Source organism: Etheostoma cragini, chromosome 17 (assembly GCF_013103735.1).
Source record: "Etheostoma cragini isolate CJK2018 chromosome 17, CSU_Ecrag_1.0, whole genome shotgun sequence".
In the NCBI taxonomy this organism is placed as follows: Eukaryota; Metazoa; Chordata; class Actinopteri; order Perciformes; family Percidae; genus Etheostoma; species Etheostoma cragini.
The window spans coordinates 23,939,490-23,959,245 of NC_048423.1; the positions used below are offsets into that span (position 1 = coordinate 23,939,490).

General features: G+C 40.4%; 1 protein-coding gene across 1 annotated transcript; it reads left to right on the top strand.

The window, feature by feature from the left end:
* Window positions 1–20: 20 nt before the first annotated feature.
* On the top strand, window positions 21–15,038 carry rel (v-rel avian reticuloendotheliosis viral oncogene homolog). Its single transcript, XM_034897725.1, has 11 exons — window positions 21–111; window positions 481–516; window positions 2,702–2,841; window positions 3,649–3,797; window positions 4,773–4,864; window positions 11,137–11,277; window positions 12,315–12,419; window positions 12,604–12,822; window positions 12,957–13,022; window positions 13,760–13,834; window positions 13,963–15,038. Exons 1-11 carry the CDS (start codon window positions 105–107, stop codon window positions 14,877–14,879), a joined length of 1,947 nt encoding a protein of 648 aa, XP_034753616.1. The 5' UTR covers window positions 21–104; the 3' UTR covers window positions 14,880–15,038.
* Window positions 15,039–19,756: the final 4,718 nt, after the last annotated feature.

Genomic DNA, 19,756 nt, shown 5'->3' on the forward strand with positions numbered 1-19,756 from the left:
TCGTCTCCTCCAACAAGTATTACATTTTCTGTCCACTGTCACTCATTTAGCTCGGTGTTCTCCATAAGACAAGAACCTGTGAAACGAGTGAGAGTGTGTGCATCATGGATGGTGAGTAGCAACACCTTTTATTCACTATAATAATACTAATCATCATAATAATAACAGTAGTAGTGGTGGAAACTTGTAGAATAAGAGGTGTGATGTTAAAGAACATGTAGTGCAGGCGTAGTTGTGTCTATAGAAAAGTCTAAATGTATAGCAACACAAATGCTTAATTCTTAAGTTAATTAATATTTGGCACTATTTATTATAAATCTGTTCAGCATCACAAAACTTCTTCCTGGTGATTGACAGTGGAGTGTCAGCATTCCCAGAATGAGCTTTATCATGTTATGTCATGTTATTATGACAATCGCATCAATCGTCTCCATGCACCTTTGCCTAATTTCTTCCTAAATGTCCCATTTCCGTCCTCAGTTCTCATGTCCATGCGAGGGGACGATCCACACCTAAGTAAGTACATATTTAATACCTCTTGTGTCAAACTTTGCTGCCTGTCTCCACAAGTCAAAACTTCTGAAGTGCCCCACAGACATGCATTGCAGTGTCTTTCACTTCCTCATTTAGTTGTATTGAAGCACTGTGTGTTTTTGTGTGTGTGTGTGTGTGAGGCAGAGGTTCTTGTATGGGTTGCTGTGTATGCCTTTATATGGGCCATTGTGTTATAAAACAGAGACATTGCGAAGCTCAGACATATTTATATGCCTATCTGTGCGTGTGAGCTACGTCATTTCTCACTTCTGCGTCGGGAGCGTGTTCTGCTGCAGAATGAGGAAGGCAGGACATGGCCCAGCCACTCATTGGCAAACATAGGCTGCTTTCTTTTTTTATAGCCTATTAAAGAAAAGCAACTGGACGTGTTTCATAGTGGCCTACTTAACAGGCTGTGTTTGAGCAACGATCGATGCGAAGAACGATACTGGAAACGATACACACCGTCACCGGATCGGTTTTAGTTCCTCTCTCACACAGGCTCATGTGTTGCAACTTTTTGTTTTTTTTGCAAAAAGGTCAAACTAGTACTGACAAAAGTCCTTGTATGCTTTTTTTTTTGAGTGCAGAATGGATAAAGTTTGACTACTAATGATTTGCATATGAATCTGATTTTTTTTAAAGCTTAGAATTGATATCACTATACTCTGCCACGATTTTTTTCACAATTTTAATGTTTATTGCACACAGGAAATTCTCAGTATATATATATATATATATATATATATATATATATATATATATATATATATATATATATATATATATATATATACAGTGTATATGTGTGTGTATGTATGTACAGTGTATATGTGTGTGTATGTATATATGTATATATATACAGTGTATATGTGTGTGTATTTATATATGTATATATATACAGTGTATATGTGTGTGTATGTATGTACAGTGTATATGTGTGTGTATGTATGTACAGAATGTATATACTATAGTATAGAGTATACGTATGTATAGATATGTGTACAACAAAAGATAGGATCTCTACCGTCATTGACCTTTGGGTGTTTTATATAAAAAGAAAAAAAATGGCATTTGAAAATATTTTCAAGAGGAAGTTTTAAAACCAGACTGAACGTTGACATATACCCTACTGTTATATCCTTCATTTAATGAGTCTAAATAATTCATAATTTCTGTTTCTTTAGCTAATGAATTAGGAATAATTTCCCATACATGAGGTTTTTTGATGAGAAATTTCCCAAAATGTAGTAAATGTAAAACTGGTAATAAGTTGGTGTCAGTGGTGTTTAAACATGGTAGTGAAAAGAAGTGTTAAATGTAAAAAAAAAAGAGCCAAAAACATTGAAAAAAAGAGCCAAAAAGATTGAAAAAAGAGACAAAAGTGTCAATAAAAGAGACAAAAATTTCAGAAAAAGTGTTGATTTTCAAGACGACAAGTCCATGATTTTCTCGTAAAAATTAACACTTTTGTTGACGCTTTTTAAACATTTTTTTACCTTTTTTTGGCCCTTTTTTCAACACTTTTGATGCTTTTTTTAAATGTTTGTCACTTTTGTTGATGTTTCCAACCCTTTCCAACCCTAAGTTATTAACTTTAGTTATACAGTTAGTTTTGGAATTTATAGTCAATAAACCTCATTTATACGAAATTTTACCCTAATGTTTGAGTTAGAAAAGCAGAAATTAGATTATTTCAACTAAAATTAAAGGAATGGATGTTGATGATAATCACAGACTGGAATATGTCAACTTTTACTCAATACTACTTCAAAAACACTTCAATTATTTCTATCCAAATGCTATAAAATTGAATAAGACGCCCTAAAATGAATGAAAGTAGAGATTTGTACTTGCAAAAGAGCGTTGGGTGGAATCAATCATGTTATTTTGGGGGATTAAAAAGAACATTGATATAGGACAACATGAGGGTTGAAACATTTTCTTCACAGTCTATGTTTAAAACTCACAGAGGAAAGGACAAATGTTTGCGATGCAGTCGACTCGTAAAATTAAATGAGAACTGATGTCAAGAAAAAAAGGTGTGATTGGACTAAATCTGCAGCTGTGTTTTGAAAACTTGTATTCTTGGTTTGGATCTGAATCCATCTCCATCCCATCGCTCTACGTCCGTTAATCGACTGTTTTCTCCACCCGGGTTCTCCAGTGGCTGAGCCGGCGATCCAGATCTTCGAGCAGCCCAAGCAGAGGGGAATGCGCTTCAGGTACAAGTGTGAGGGTCGCTCGGCCGGGAGCATCCCCGGGGAGAAGAGCTCTGACAACAACAGGACCTACCCCAGTCTGCAGGTCAGTCAGCAGGACAAATGTTAAATATTTTAAATTCCATAAAATTGGCTGTACTGGTGTTATAGGAAAATACACATGGTTTCTCTGTAGAAAGACACATGCAGTTGTGTAAAGAATACAGACGTGGCAACGTGTGTAGAAGGAGAACGTTAGGGGAACGTCCTGCAAAGGTTGCAATGTTAAGGGGACGTTAGTTGAACGTTCTCTAAATGTTGCAACGTTAGGGGAACAATAAGGGAACGTTCTTTAAAGGTTGCAACGTTAAGGGGACGTCAGGGGAATGTTCTCTTAAGGTTGCAACGTTAGAGAAACGTTAGCGGAATATTTTCTAAAGGTTGCAACGTTAGGGGAACGTTCTCTAAATGTTGCAACGTTCGGGCAACGTTCTGTAAATGTTGCAACGTTAGGGGATCGTTAGGGGAACGTTAGGAGAACGTTCTCTAAATGTTGCAACGTTAGGTGAACGTTAGGGTAACGTTCTCTAAATGTTAGAAATAATGGAGAAAAACGATTATTTTGCGCATTATAAATAAACTCTTACTTTGTCACATGTTCTGAATGAAAAAAAAATACAAATGGGAAAAGTATTAATTTTACAGTTTTAGGTGTCTCCACTGTTGCTGTGTTTAACTTTTTCACTGTTTTTTAATTTAATATTTTCAATAATTGCAACATCTTTTCAAAAGTCAACGAGTAATCGTGTTAAATAATCGGGATATCAATACTGACTGAAATAATTGTGATTATGATTTTTTTTCTCAACAATCGGTTAGCCCTAACCCTTTAAATGATCCTGTCCCCTCCCAGATCCTGAATTACTGCGGTAAAGGGAAAGTGCGTGTTTTCTTGGTGACAAAGAACGAGCCGTACCGACCGCATCCGCACGACCTGGTGGGGAAGGACTGCAAAGACGGATTCTACGAGGCCGAGTTTGGTCCAGACCGCAGGGTGATCGCGTGAGTTCTACCCCCCACCCCCCAACACACACACACACACACACACACACACACACACACACAGTCACCTCCGTCCGACAGCACTCATTGACTCCACTGTCGCTGTTGTCATCAGTAGTTGCAGTTGCACATTTTTGGATATTTTCAAATATTTGTTCTTGTATTTTATCCTATTATTATTTCATGTATGTTGTATGTATGTGTATCGTATTCTAGTATTTCATTTATTTTTATATTCTGTGCTTTGTGACTGATTTTGCTACTGTAACACTATAATTTCCCATTTTGTTGGGATCAATAAATATCTATCTATATATCTATCAGTAGTAATTATCGCCACAGTCTCAGTCTTAATCAGTATGCTGTCATTGAAACAAGTAAACAAACCCTTTCTGTTGTACACACATATACACACACACACACACACACACACACACCCCACAACATAATCAATTTGCTCTCTATTAACAGTATTTCACGTTTCACTTGGCAGTTTCGAAACGCATCAAGAGTTAAACGCTGACCTCTCAGATACAGGAGGAGACACACACACACACTCACACACACACACACACACACACACACACTCACACACACACACTCACAGCTTATTTGTCGAACCATGTCTGTGATGAGGATGGCAAAATGGGAATTCCCCAAGTGACATCACCCACTTTGCTGCGTGTCAGAGAGAAAACAGAGGTTGTGTGTGTACTCAAGCATGCGTGTGTGAGAGTTTGAGTGAGTCAATGTCTGTTGGTGTGTATTATTTGCAAATCATTCAAGGACGTGTGTAGTAAATTCAAATCAAGTTTGACTTTCCGCCCTTCTGTGTAGATACATCAATCTACTCCGACACATTTGGATCAAACAGCACTCTAGTTTGACATCATACTTTGCTGATGTGTGTCACTTTCTCAGGGCCCTGTTGTATTATTATTATTAATATTATTATTATTATTATTATTCACACAGATTCCAGAATCTGGGCATCCAGTGTGTGAGAAGGAGGGAAGTGAAAGATGCGATCTTACAGAGGATGACCAGAGGGATCAACCCCTTCAATGGTGAGTCCCGCTGCTTCCAATATTAATATTAAAATTAATATTATGTCTGTTTCTGTTTTCATCTCTTCACCACACGGACTGACAACATGGGTTTTAACACACCTGTGTTAGCTTTAGAACCTGATGCTGGACTTTAAGGGTCCAAACTGATTTTGGTAACGCCTTAAGAAAAACAATTTCTAAACACAAAATATGATATATTACAGTTGAAGGTCCCATGGCATGACAATTTCACTTTATGAGGTTTTTTAACATTAATGAGTTCACCCAGCCTGACTATGGTCCCCCAGTGGCTAGAAATGGTGATGGGTGTATTCCGAGCCCTTGGTATCCTGATCTGCCTTGAATATGAAAGCTCATATGGGCCGATCTGGAATCTTCCCCTTATGAGGTCATAAGTGGCCTAAGCTCTAGTGGTTGTGATTCTGCACCAAGGCTGAATTTTGGGAAAGAGACTTCAGATACAGTGTTAGGGACCACTAAGGTCTACATAAAAGAGACTTCAGATACAGTATTAGCGGGCCCACTAAGGTCTATATAAAAGAGACTTCAGATACAGTATTAGGGGACCACTAAGGTCTATATAAGAGAGACTTCAGATACAGTATTGGGGACCACTAAGGTCTATATAAAAGAGACTTCAGATACAGTATTAGGAACCACTAAGATCTATATAAAAGAGACTTCAGATACAGTATTAGCGGGCCCACTAAGATCTATATACAAGAGACTTCAGATACAGTATTAGGGACCACTAAGGTCTATATAAAAGAGACTTCAGATACAGTATTAGGGACCACTAAGGTCTATATAAAAGAGACTTCACTGTTACAGCTTTATTGGTCTGGTATGGCCAGGGGCAATGTTAATGGAACTGTGTGAGTCTATTTGCTAACTTTATGACGCTTCTCTTATTAAAGAAGCTTGTTAATTATTAAACGTACTTGTAATAAAACAGTAATAAACAAAGGCACATATCAAGTATATACAGTACATACTGCATATATGAAGCCTGTAAAACAGTGAGGAACTGCCAGTATACAGTACATGCTAATAACAATATATCTCCATTAAGCCATAATCAGCCGACTATTCATTACTATATCATTCAGACTCGTATGAGCAGTGGACAAAGTAATTGTCAGTGCATTTTAGTGAAAATACTTGTGCTGCTGTGAGTACAGTTGCTGTTCTCATTGCCACTGGTTACTGTGACTGTTGTTGATGCTGCTGCTTTTTCTGCCGCTGTCACAGCTGCAAAAAACAGTTCAAAAGAATTGTTTTCAAGTGCCGATCGACCGAGTTCTCAGGCAGTGGAGATGATTTTCCTAACATCAAGTGCGAAATCCGCTTTCTTGCCACCGCACCGAGTACAATCAGGCCATTTCCTCAATGCGCTTTCATTCTGCGTCCCTCCTCGGCTGCAGACAGACAACACCGCGCGCTTCTCGTGTACAAACAGGCGTTGAGCTACTTCCCCATTCTTAGTCACAGTTGCTCAATTCAGCACAGTGCAGGATGCCACGTGAGAGCTGGGAATGCAGGATTCATTAAAAGGGGGAGGGTGGGCCGAGGGGGTTCCCCAGCTCCCAGAGATAATGATAAAAGTAGGGTATGGTTGTTTACAGGTCTGGAACAGCAGGGAGGGTTGGAGATAGACATACAGTACACGCATTTAGTTTTTACGTTTACATGTGACAATAAGTGGTGAGCACTTGATTTAACCAGATTTCTGCACATATTTGACATTGATTTATGACTTTTTGTGTTTGCAAAAGAGTTCATATCTGGTGCTTTACTTTCACATCAAATCCTGTGAAGCCCAAGCTTCTCATTGACTAAAAGTGCAAGTGACTTAACAAAAATATGAAGTGTGAAGCAGAACATTTTCAGTGACGTCCTCTGTCTACTGAGCTTCACCGTACATGAGCAAATCTCTACTCTCAGACCTGCTTGCTAGCGTTACAGTCATCGGAACAAATGTAGGCCATAGAAGTTGAAGCCTTGAAAAACTTGTCAGAGCAGTTACTGATATAGATATACATATGGGTGTTTCATGACCCTTGTCATTACTGGTCAGATTGCTAGTAGCCATGGCAACCCAAAAGACACAGATTAACTGGATTGCTACAGATGGGCAGCTGGATGGCTCAAACCTTCCCCTCGCCACAGCTCACTTCTGCTTTGAAACTCAGCTGCTTCCTGTGTCGGGGGGGGGGGGTATGCCCCTCACACTGCTATCACCCCAACCGCCTTACACACTTACACACACCACACCTTATTTCATGCATGAGAAATGTTGTTTGGGCTACAGTTGAATAGAAAATCATGAGATTAGAGTATTTTAGCGTAAAAGCTCACCTCAACTAAAGTAGTGATGACACCGAAGTGTGTGTGTATATGTATGTGTGTGTGTGTGTGTGTGTGTGTGTGTGTGTGTGTACCTTGTAAGTGTTTTTTCTTGTCTTATTAAATGATTCAGGGTTAGACGTGTGGCAGCCTTTCACCAAATAAGTTCAGTTGATGCAGTTTGCGCACAAGTTTGAGTTCATTCTTCCTCTTTTTCCACAAATACAAGTCTTTATTTTTCCACAGGGAAACAATTTGTGAACACAATTTCACATGCTGAAAGTCTCCGCTGCTGCAGCTGACTGGTAACAGGAGATGAATTGTTTTATCTCGGTATAATCATGGAGTGTCATGGAGGAGCGTAATGTAGAGTAATATTTTGCAGATGTTTGGTGATTTCCATGTTCTAGAAACCTGAAGGATTTCTATCACAAAGAAGATCTGTCTGTCTTTGCTTAAGAAGAGGATAAACACACAAAACGTGTTTTTCCATTGGCTTTTTACCTTTTCTAAATTATGCAATAGCCAACATACTTACATCATTGTGTCCAATCCATCCACTATAATCAATCACAAAGATTTCAGAGGAAATATTTGGAGGTTTGTGGACCTCTAACCTCTTAAACACAGCATAGCTTTATTGTAAAGTGAAGGGACACGTGTGTATACATATACACAGCATATGTGATGCTACTGTAATATATTATTAAGGACACATAAGCTGAGTGATACAAGCTTGATGAAATTGTGAGTCATGCAGTGGAGACACTGTTTGTGGTGCCAGCTTGGCACCTGCCTCCCATTCTCTCTCACTCTCACATTGTGCTCCCACATTCGTACTTACCACAAGTCTAACTCTTACCCCGCACCCCGCTACCCACCCGTCCAACCCACACCCCCCACCCCGCCCCTCCGATTCCCCCACCGTCACTGTCTCCATCAGCAACCGCAGCCAATGACCCGGTCTCTCTGCAGATGCGGCGTCGTGCAGCCTAGTTTTTTTTCCACCACCGCGACCTCTAACCCGCTTTAATGCACCTGTCCAGCATCTGCCTCCTTCAAACCCTCACACACACACACACACAGACCAGCGTTGCATGTTCCATCAGTATTTGCTACAACAGTTCCGCTTTCATACAAGAGCAAGTGTTCATTTCTCCCTCCTTCGGTTTCTCCACTGTGTGTCTGTCTCTGCCACCTACAGCAGACAAACCTGATGACCAAACAGAAAGCTGAAGTAGAGCAGAACTGTATTGTAACACGGAGACCATGCAGCCCACGGAAGTGGATTTTCACACTGTCACTGTTGTTTTTGTCATCGTTCAAACTAACACTAAAAACCTCCACTCAATGAGCACACATACCTGCACATGCCATGCCATACAGTGCTGTGTGTTCCATATGTAATATTTTCTAAGACACTGATCACCTGTGATGTCCTGCCATAACAATTTGTTATACTAATGAAATAGCTTAACAGCACCCCGGACAAAAGTGCCATGTTATTTATGTTGAATTAAAAAAAGTGACTCCTAAGAACTAGGTGACTGATTGAACTTTAATTAGATTGTGATGTGAAAATAAATATGAACAGGCTGAACAGCACACAAAAGGCATCATAAATAATATGGTGTAAGCACCAAGTCCTCTTCATTATAAAATAAATAATGCTTTAATGATCAAATGCTGTTTTGTCATGGGATTGGTCCTCCCAGCTGACAGTATGCAAATATATTTGCCAAAATGTCAAACAATTTGTGTATGGCTGTATCCAAACAAAGCTGCATTTGATATAACGCAGGTCAGACCGACTGACTGTTGTAAACCATCCAACATAAAACATTGTTGTAACAGTTAGACACAGGCTGACATGTTTTGGCAATATTGAATATCAGAATCTTGAAGCTCCATGTCGACACCAGACCAACTCTAGTCTGGTGTTTACAGGCTCATTGTATCATTGTATCACCAAAAAGGCTCAAGATGTAGGGAATAGCTCCAGACAGACTTGGAGAGACCGTAGTTTTGATCTTTTTCTCTGCTTGGTAATTGCATACCTGATGCGTCAGAGTCAAATCTCCCATTGGATGACTTCTGACCGAGCAAAACTGGCTTGTAACTGCACAGGTGACCTGTGACTTCACTTGGACTTGAGCCTTGAGAAGAGTAATGGCTGGTGCCAGCAGCGCATGCAGAGACAGAGCAGAAGATTTACTTAGCTGGCTGTTTTCACCGAGCATGTCCAGTGACACATTCATTAAGGATGAGGAGTTTCCCTACGTCTCGTGTAACTGCACTGCACTGCACTTTTTGTTGAAGGTGTTTCACATTGTAAGGGACTTAAAAAGTTTTGAGAATCAAGTTTTGACTTGTCTCCCCAACTTTCACACACGTCAGGAGCCCTCATGGTCACTCGTGCAGGGAGTCTCACCTCTTGCTTCTTTGTTGTGCAGACACGCACACACATCACAGACACACGCATTCACTTCTTTCCACCCTGAGGTGACGTCGCTGAGCGTCACCGTAGCGACAAATTGTAGGCGGGCATGGCCTCGGCATGAGCGCGAAAGATAGAAATTGAGAGATGGAGGAAGAGAAAGTAGGCAGATGTGAAAGCCTGGTGTGTGTGTGTACATGTGTGTGTGTATGTGTGTGTGTGTGTGTGTGTGTGTGTGTGTGTGTTCTCATTTAACTACATTCATGGGTTCCAAAAAACAGGAATCCAGTATACTTGTGGGGTCCGGACAGCTTTGTGGGGCCAAAACGCAGGACCTCACTACCTTAAGGGCTGTTTGAGGGTTAAGATTTGGTTTTAGGATCTGGATTAGAATTAGGTTATGGCTAGGGTGAGGGTAAGGGTTAAGGTTAGGCATTTAGTTGAGATGGGTCAGGTTAGGGTAAGGGGCTAGGGAATGCATTATTTCAATGGCAGGTCCCCACAAAGATAGTAAGACGCACTATGTTTGCATGTGTGTATGTGTGCGTGCATGCCTGCGTGTGTGTGTGTGTGTGAGTGGCGGTGTGTGGGCGTCTCTCAGTAAAAAGCTAAATCTGCTAGGTGTGTGTTTGTGTGTTGCCTCTGAGGGCGGTATGTGTGACTCTTGCATGTATATGCGTGTATGTGTGTGTGTGTGTGTGTGTGTGTGTGTGTGTGTGTGTGTGTGTGTATGCACAGATGAGAGTGTAGGCTGTGGACGCTTGAAAAAGCATTTCTGTGACGTGTTTATGTTGATCCAAATTTGAGGTTTTGGTGACAACCTACAGATGTGTCAAGCATGAGAACATCATAGATGAGCTCTTTCTCTCTCTCTCTTGCTCTATCTATCTGTCTGTCTATCTATCTATCTATCTGTCGGTCTGTCTGTCTGTATGGACAGTTCCACAGACAGTGCTACAATGGTTTTCAAAGGGACTATTTTCTAAGTAGAAAGTAGAATTCCATTCACCTAAACCGTGCATTATGCAGACTAACCAGAACATTGTTTCTGAAAAAACAAGTTCCTAAAATTGCTGAATTTAGTTTTTTCAAAGTGTTAATTGCTGCAGACATCTCAGAGACAGAGAGGTGGAATGCAACTAAGTACATGTAATCAACTACTGTAACTACATTTAAACTGTAATGTACTCCACTACAATTCAGAGGGAAATATAGGGAACTAATTCCAATTGTAAAATTCTACTTGAACATTAATGCATCAATTATAACCCAGTAATGTAGCATATCCTTTTATAAAAGGGACACATAATTGCAATAGACATGATTTTAATTGTGATGCTTCAAGTAGATTTAGCTAATAATGCTTACATATTTTTGGTTCAATTAAGCATGGTGATATCCCTTGCTTCCATGGCTGGTTGTTTGTCCCCCGCCTACGTAGCTGGGATACTGACCCTCGTGCATCGCCGTTTTTTTGTGCCCTCAGTGCCCCGCGAGCAGCTGCTGCAGACCGAGGAGTACGACCTGAACGTGGTTCGCCTGTGTATCCAGGTTTACCTGCAGGACGAGAACGGCCACTGCACCCGACCGCTCAACCCCATCGTCACCAACCCCATCTACGACAACAGTGAGTGACTCAGCTCGGTCTGCAACAAAGCGTCTTCCCGCTGACGTCATGTTCAAGTGCACCATAAGCGGCCATAGCCATTTAATTGTACTTACGGGAATCCAGGCGTGTCTACTTTAGGGTTGAATTGAGAGTGGAATTCAAGAGCTGATGATGACATAACAATTAAAGCTGTGGCTATTTGGCTCTAATCACCTGCCTCCTATTGTTAGGAAACAATCCAAAAATGTTTGTGGTTTGTATCCTATCATCTACCAACTGGAGCCCTGTGTGTTGAATCCGAAAACGGTTACGAGATCTCGGAGAACAAAGCGACACGAAGCAGGGCTCATTTCACAATGTTCTCAAGATTTAATCAGACACACAAGGAGATATACATGTTCTAACAATGGCGCCATTCACTTAGATGGTGTGTGAGTAGATAGATAAGAAAGAGGCAGAAAAGAAGACAGTGTAATAATTTACTATATGTGATACAAATTTATGATACCGATATAAACACATAAGAGAGACTTGGTTCAGAGTTCAGGAATGTAACATATTCACCTAGAATTGGACATACATCCTACTAATTGACATAAATCAATAATGCAAGATTATACACGAGTCGCTGTTGTTGTACATACAGTTAATACAGCAGGTTCCTGTAGCTGTGCAGTGTTTATTGCAAGACTTGTGAATGTGTGTGTAGCAGATATTGTCTCAACGCTGTTTTTAATGTTGCACTTAGGGAACTAGTTGAGAAAAGGGGAAGTTCTTTATACACACTAACCCAGCGTTACCATGGAGCACTTCCTCTTCTGACAGCAGACATGTGACACGGGGCTCAGTCTGTTGAGACTTTAACTGTAAACTGAATGCGGTCTTTTTCTAAACTGAGGCCAATATTGAACAAGTTATTACAATGAGCCACTAAAACTGGTTCAAATGAAGGCAGTTTCTGACATTATCGCTCTTGGTTATAAAACATGTCGTCTCACTTGAATGCAGTCTGTTAGATTTGGTTGCATGCTCACAGCTTGTTTCTGCATCATCAGGGGCCCCGAACACGGCAGAGCTGAGGATCTGTCGAGTCAACAAGAACAGTGGCAGTGTCAAGGGGGGGGATGAGATCTTCTTACTGTGTGACAAAGTACAGAAAGGTACGCACTTTCAGTGTTCTCTAGGCATTTCATTATTTCACAGTTTTCACATTGCTTGCATCTATTTTCTCTCCATTCCATTTATCCACGAATCCATTTAGCTTCTCATAACCGCAGTGTCTATCTCTTTGCATGCACATTCAGTTTTCCCTTCCTCCCTTCCCATCATCCCCATGTCCTCCAGATGACATTGAGGTGCGGTTCTTCTCCTCCGACGGCTGGGAGGCCAAAGGCTCCTTCTCCCAGGCCGATGTTCATCGCCAAGTAGCCATCGTCTTCAAGACGCCGTCCTACTACAACACCTCCATAACAGAGTCGGTCACCGTGCAGATGCAGTTGCGCCGACCTTCCGATCAGGAAGTCAGCGAACCGATGGATTTCAGATATCTGCCCGACGACAAAGGTTAGCACTGATGACCTTCTTTCTGTCATTAACTCAACATCTCATTATTCCTCTGTGTCCCGTGTGGTAGTCTCCAGGATCTGGGGCCACCGTTCTCAGTTGGCTTCAAATGATACATTTTGTTTATGCTTTAGATCCTTATGGCTACACGGCGAAAAAGCGCAATCGGGAACACTTGATGAGGATATCAGGCTTGTCAGGTAAGAGTCTTGCTGCAGTATACACAGTCCAACCCATCTGATATGCAGGGCCAAAACTAGGGTTATTTTACTCTGCTAATCTAGTTGTTGTTTGGCCTATAAAATGTCAGAAATGGTGAAAAATGTTGTTTTCCAAAGCCCAAGAGGACGTCCTCAAATGTCTTCTTTTTTCACAACTCAAAGATATTCAGCTTACTGTCAAAGAGAAGTAAAAAAAACTAGGAAATATTTGCATTCAAGAAGCTGGAATCAGAGAGTTTTTTGACTTTTTTTTCATAAACATAACTCAATCCAATTCGATTATCAAAATAGTTGGTGATTAATTGAACAGTTGACAACTAATTACTGTGCAACATTTATTTATTTAGTTTTTATTTAGTACTTAACCATTTAATTTCATTACAGTGCAATATTTATTTAGTTTTATTAACACTTAACCACTTTTCGCATAATGTGTATACAAAGCTATTTTATGTATGTATATAGTTGCTCTAAGGACTGTGCACCAGGTCCCCCCCTCTCTTTTTTTCTGCCCTATCTATACTTTATAATTTTATTTTTTATTTTATTTTAAATTTTGTGTCAACACTGTAAAGGGGTTGCTTCAGCTCATTAAATGCATTCTATTCTACTCAAATCGATTAATCTTTGCAGCTCTACTGATATGACATGTGCATGTCTTTTGTATGTCAGTATATATTTATGCATTATAACAAAGGTGTCTGGCCTTTCTTTAGGTGCTCATTTTGCCGGTCTGGCTATGAACAGGCAGAAGGCGGTGCCACAAACTACCATGAGTCACATGCGGAAAGGTAACTGCCTCAACTTGGTTTTTCCCTTAGATAGCAAAGATTAGATGTTAAGCCAATTACAACCCATCCATCCAGTTCAGGATAACACTACCCTGCTATCACACTAATTGTCCCCATATGTTTTCCAGACCTGGGCAACGTTTACCTGAGGCAACAGCCCACGCCTTTGATGCAGCAACCACCCTCTGTATTCAACCAGCCCTACCCACAAGGCACTCAGAATGTAATGATGACATCACAGGCTCCTAATGTGCCAGTCAGCCATTCATGGGTCAATCCAAACCCAGCACTCTCAATGGATACAGTCACCATAAACCAGTCTGGTGCCATGAGTAATCTTCCACCTCCTAATAGCAGCAGGCAACAGCAGCCGAACCGTGGACCTAGTTTCCCCCAAAGAGTGGAGCACAGCAACTTTGAGAATAACACCCTCCCCCAGCTCTCTATGAGGGACTTGCAGTGCTTGGATACAGTCCCCCAGGCCCCTGTAATGAGCCAGTTGGAGACCCAGTCGGTCTTCCACCTGCAGCCCCAAAGGGAGGAGCATGCGTCTGAGTCCCGGGCCCAGAACCATCTAGGCAGCCAGAACCAGGGACTCCAGACTGTGTGGTCCAATTTCAATAACCTCAATCCAACCCAGAACACCTTTAACGGGTCAGTATCTGTAGGTGGAGGTGGGTCGCATCCTTTTTCCTTCCTAGGGGGACTAGAAGGGGAAGATTTTCTGAAGGGCCTGGTGGGAGCAGGGCCTCAGACTAGCTTCCAGCTGAAGCAGGAGCCCCAGATCACAGTCGGACAAGAAACCCATGCTTCTCTCATGCAGTCCCCCAGGGAAAGCCAAGAAAACACTTACACCAACTTGCTTCCTCGTTCTATGAACAACGGCACCAACATGGATCCAATGAGGCATGACGGTAGTGGAAGCACCCAGCCTCTTAAAAATCTGCAAAATCCTTACTCTAGCAACGGCATGGCCTCCGAAGGCCACTATCCGACTGTGGCAGACTGGATCAAAGCATCTCGTCAAAGTGACTATAAGGAGTGACACTGTTGGTGTAAATAAATAATATTAAACAGAAGCAGCTCAGAGGAATACCATGGTCTGTCTAAGCCAGGCATTCTCAGTAGGTGTTTGCTTGGGCTATTACATCATTGGGCAAACGAGTAAAATTATTGGCGGCCAATTGGAATCAATAACCAGACAAAGCTAACTCCCCAAGAATGCTTCTTACACCACATTGGCCTACTGTTGTGCTCGGGAAGCTGCCATTGGTCTTTGCTTCCAATTTTCAATCTGGAAAGACACCATTCTCCTAAAATTGATTAATCAAATTTGCTTTTTGGGTGAGTTTGAGATCAGAAAATAAACCATGCTGTTTCAGAGCATTTCCACATTTATCTACATTAAATACAATTGGGGCAAATCTATGTCAGGATTCACCCCCAACCTTTAACTTCTGAACTGTTGGGGTTGGGGTGTTTTAAGAGGCGTTAAGTTGAAATTTGATTCTAATCACTCCCCCTAATTCACTGGTTGGTTTCCCGCTGCTGGTGTTGTGAGTAGATATTCTCCAGACTAGTCAATAAAAGTGAGCTCACATGAGTTCGCCTAGCTTCTGCAAGGCTGAGACCTGTACGTGGATAAAACATGCCTTAGGCCATAAAGATGACCAATGACATGCCGATGGTTTCCAAGCCAAAGTTAGATTTCCACAGAAGTGAATGTACTACTTTCTTTCTTTCTTTCTTTCTCAGGTGACATTGGATTCACTGTGAACATACTGTACAGTATTCAATGTCTTTGATATTTTAGAAACAGAGGGTTAAACGGATGTTAAGGATTTGAAAGTACAGCAGAAAGTAATAGCTTATTATCACGGATTTAATCTTTTTATTGTTTTGTAAAGGATTCTTATATATTGTACTGTTTTATCGTATTTTAGCAGAATGTTTGCTGTTAAATGCACTCTGTACTTACATGTTAGGCACACTTGGGGGTAAAAGCAATAATAATAATTTGCTGAAACGCTCAAGAACTGGCAAGGTACTGAAATTTCCATTGAGGAAGTGGGAGGAAGGACATTGAGTGTGCTCTTTCCTTCGTAATGACTATGTCATGACGGTGATCACATGTGTAATCCAGAGTTCTCAGAGCACATCTGCTAGACGTTTTATAGATACAGATGTCAATTTTCTTTGTTTCATTCATTCAGCTGAGGCTCTTAGCGGTAGCTACCCAGAGTGCCTAGCTTGAGCACAACATGATTAGCCACATGGTTGATAACGAACAAACTGTCAACTCTAGCCTAGCTCATCATAGCATGTTGTTTTTGTACTTGTATGCCCTCCAGAAGCTTTGTGGTTTTAAAAGAAAGTAAATATATTTGGATGACTACTTTTGATTTCTTTTTTACAGGATCAGTTCTTATTAAACAATCTGTTTTATTCTAAATCCGTTGTCATTTAATTATCACCTATATACGCTTACACTGCATACATAATACAGGATCTTCAAATAGATAACAGTCGTGGAAATGATTGACCAAATGCACTGATATAATGTATTATCATAAGAGGAAGTGTATTATTTTCTATTTTGGGACACCTAAGAGTGCATTATCATGCTTATAACATGGCCCCTGTTATAGGAACAAGTTAACAATTTGGGAAATGCACGTATTGCTTTCTGACCAAAGAGTGGGATCTCAAAAAAACAACAGCATTCTCATTCTGTGCAGTGAATATGTAGCTAGAGCCGACAGTTAGTTAGCATAAAGGGAAGTAAAGAAATAGCTAGCCTAGCTCTTTCCTGGAAGTTACTCTCTGGCATATAACCGCCAAAAACCAAGATTTGTTCAATTTGCTGATTAGTGTGACAGTGTGGTTTAATTTAACCTGAGAAATCATTTAGAAGAGTGTTTAAATTAACACCTGCCAGCCAATCAGATGATGACTGACTGAGCCACATGACTTTGCACTTTGAGTTCGAGCTACCCTGAACTTTTCATCAGGATTAGGGTAATGGGCAAAACAATTGTTTTTTCCCCTTCCTTTATTGCATTACATATCTTTTTTGTGCATGTTATAGGTTTACAAAGTGCAAAAGGGAAAAGCCCAAAGTCCCAAAGATTGAACAGAAGTGTGATGTCTCACTCTGGAGCTAAAACAGAGAGCTCAACACACAGGATGAAAAGAGGAGCTGCAGCAATGTGCAGTACAACAAAATACGTTTATTTTTTTATTAAACCATGTGTCCCTATTCTGGTACGACCTATAAATACATTATGAACCTGAAAATAAGTAGAATAAGAGCACTTAACTGTCCATTCAGCAATGAAGAAGTGTTTAGTCCTTTCAAAATAATAATTTAATTTCTTGAGTCTTCTTCAGTATTACATTTTACATTTGGTGCCCAAAGCAAGCAACCAGATTTAACGTTAGTAAAACAATATCAGACCATTAAAAGAGGAAAAAAATGTCTTAATACTATATAATAATAGTTTGACAAGTCACCAGTTGCGCAATAAAGGAAATGTATTGACTGTAATTACAGTCAGTACTGTTGAGCAACGCCAGTGTTTGGCCAAAACTCTTTTAAATAACTACGTTGCCCCCCCCCCCCCCGCACAAAACAACCATACAACATAATTTATTTATTGTGGCTTATACATAATGCTATGTAAAAATATGTGACTTCTTTTAATACAAATGTAGTTTGTTTTAGAATGTAACCGTCGTGTTGTCTTCTCGTCGACCATGGTCCTTCTCAAAGTTTTTGTTGCTTTTTTTTTTAATTTTTTTGGAGGTTTTTGGTCGCTTTTTACCCCGTTTTGACGTTTTTGTCTGGTTTGCTTGAAGTTTTCTTTGTTTTTGCCACTTTTGTTTTTACATTTTTGACCTTTTCCACATCATTTTAAACATTTTTTGGCAGTTATTTGGACGTCCCATATTTCTGATATATCCAAAGCAACTTACAGTTGCTATATGTGTGAACTTGCACGCCTCTGGAGCAACTAGGGGTTAAGTGTCTTGCTCATGGACACATCGCTTGATGCATAGCAGTGGGAATCGAACACCGATCTCCCACACCAAATGCAAGTGTCATTTCCAATGCATGTGTTATTTCCATATTTCTGATATATCCAACGCAACTTACAGTTGCTATAGATGAGAGGTTGCACACCTCACATATATGCACCATCACCACCCACAGCACAAGGGTTAATAAATGCAGACAAACTTGCTTTAGTGCCAAACTACTAAAGAACCATCTATTTGAATCTCTTATTACTCACATAGTTTTGAAGATGAGTATTTCTCCCATGATCTTTGCAGATATTGGCCTAACGGCTCTCTACAGATGACCCTTTTAAAATCCTCTTATTAGTGTTACAATTCTATCAATCCACCTTTTTATTTAGATCAAATGTCTTTGTTTGCAACCACAGATGATAATCCACCTCATGCCTTTGTTATAACATCATCTCCTGTCGTTTGGGTCCATTATGGCCATAGATAAATGACGTGCGATTCTGACACATATGAAACTGATCTTTTCCCCGAGATTTCAGTAATGGGTGGCAAGAAGGTCAAAATGTCTATCTTAGATCTTCCGAGTCACCTGCTGTGATGTGTTGCTCAGCGGCACGTCAGCAGGGCAGATGTTGACATGGGTACGACTTTCTAGCCTTAGCCAGATGTTTTATTTGCAACTAGTACTTCGCGTGAGATATGTTAAAGAAACTTGCATTTTAGAAAACAATAAAGCAGTTATTCTTGAATTTCATTTCAACATACGTCTGCAGCCACGCTAGGCTGGACGGAGCTAAATGTCAGTTACCATGCCAACAATGACAATGCTAACCCGGAACGCTGCTTTATCCCTTTTCCAACCCGCCCAAACGTAGTGGAAATGATTGAATGGGATCGTCAAGTGTAAATAAAATGTGGTAATTATCTAAGGTGGATCTGAATTAGTCATTGAATCAATTTCAATCCAAGTGAAATTACTAAATGCAAGCCTACCCATCATTTTGTTCTCATGGCAACAGATACAAGCATCAATCACCTGTTAAAGTCCCCAGAATGCAGACAATGAAAAAAAATCTACTCTGTACATCACCCCCCCCCCCCCACAAGGAGACTTGAGCTCTGACTCATCTAGACAATGCCTACTCCGTGAATGTGTTGTACAGTTTCATATTTACATCAGTGTCGTTTACATTTTCATCACAAATCGATGTCGATTTTAATCTCACTTCTTGAAAAATGGTTGCATTCGACGTCGCCATGGTACTTTACAAAGCAGCGTGTCCTGAAGCGTCACTACCAAGGAATCCAGGATGTGCTACATTGGAGATGTTAGTTTTCTCTTTTATTGGGAGTCTGAGGCGCAACGCTGCATGCAGCTTCCTTCCTGTCACGTTGAAAATGAACCACAATGAACCTGATATTAAACCTCAGTGCATACTACACAGGATACATGTCAACAATCTGCTCACTGGCTTTTGGTTTTGATTTACCGGTCTCATTTGTAAACAGCATTTGTATTATTGAAGTTTCAATTGAATTTAAAATATTTGCACGCATGCGGTCTTCTGAATGGAAACTTAAATGACCTTCGCCCCAACTGGTGGTTATGAAAAAGCACTAATAACCCTCGTGTTGTCCTCCCAGGTCAAAAAGTTTACCACTAATTTATTTAGTTTTTACACTTTTTCTACATTTCACATTTTCAACGCACTATATTATTTTTTTATTTCACTAGCTACCACTAGTTTTACTACTTTTTGGAATCTATGGTCAATAACCCTCATTTGTATAGAATTATACCTAATATTTGAGTTACAGTTTTTTTCAATCGCTAACAAGCGCTTACCCATACTTCAGATATTTTTTCTAAACTCTTAACACAGACTCACA

Bases quoted from the DNA above. Each gene is read 5' to 3' on its own strand.
- rel (XM_034897725.1), top strand. The intron at 2,842-3,648 runs GTCAGTCAGCAG...GTCCCCTCCCAG, and splicing joins GGACCTACCCCAGTCTGCAG to ATCCTGAATTACTGCGGTAA. The intron at 13,023-13,759 runs GTAAGAGTCTTG...GCCTTTCTTTAG, and splicing joins GAGGATATCAGGCTTGTCAG to GTGCTCATTTTGCCGGTCTG.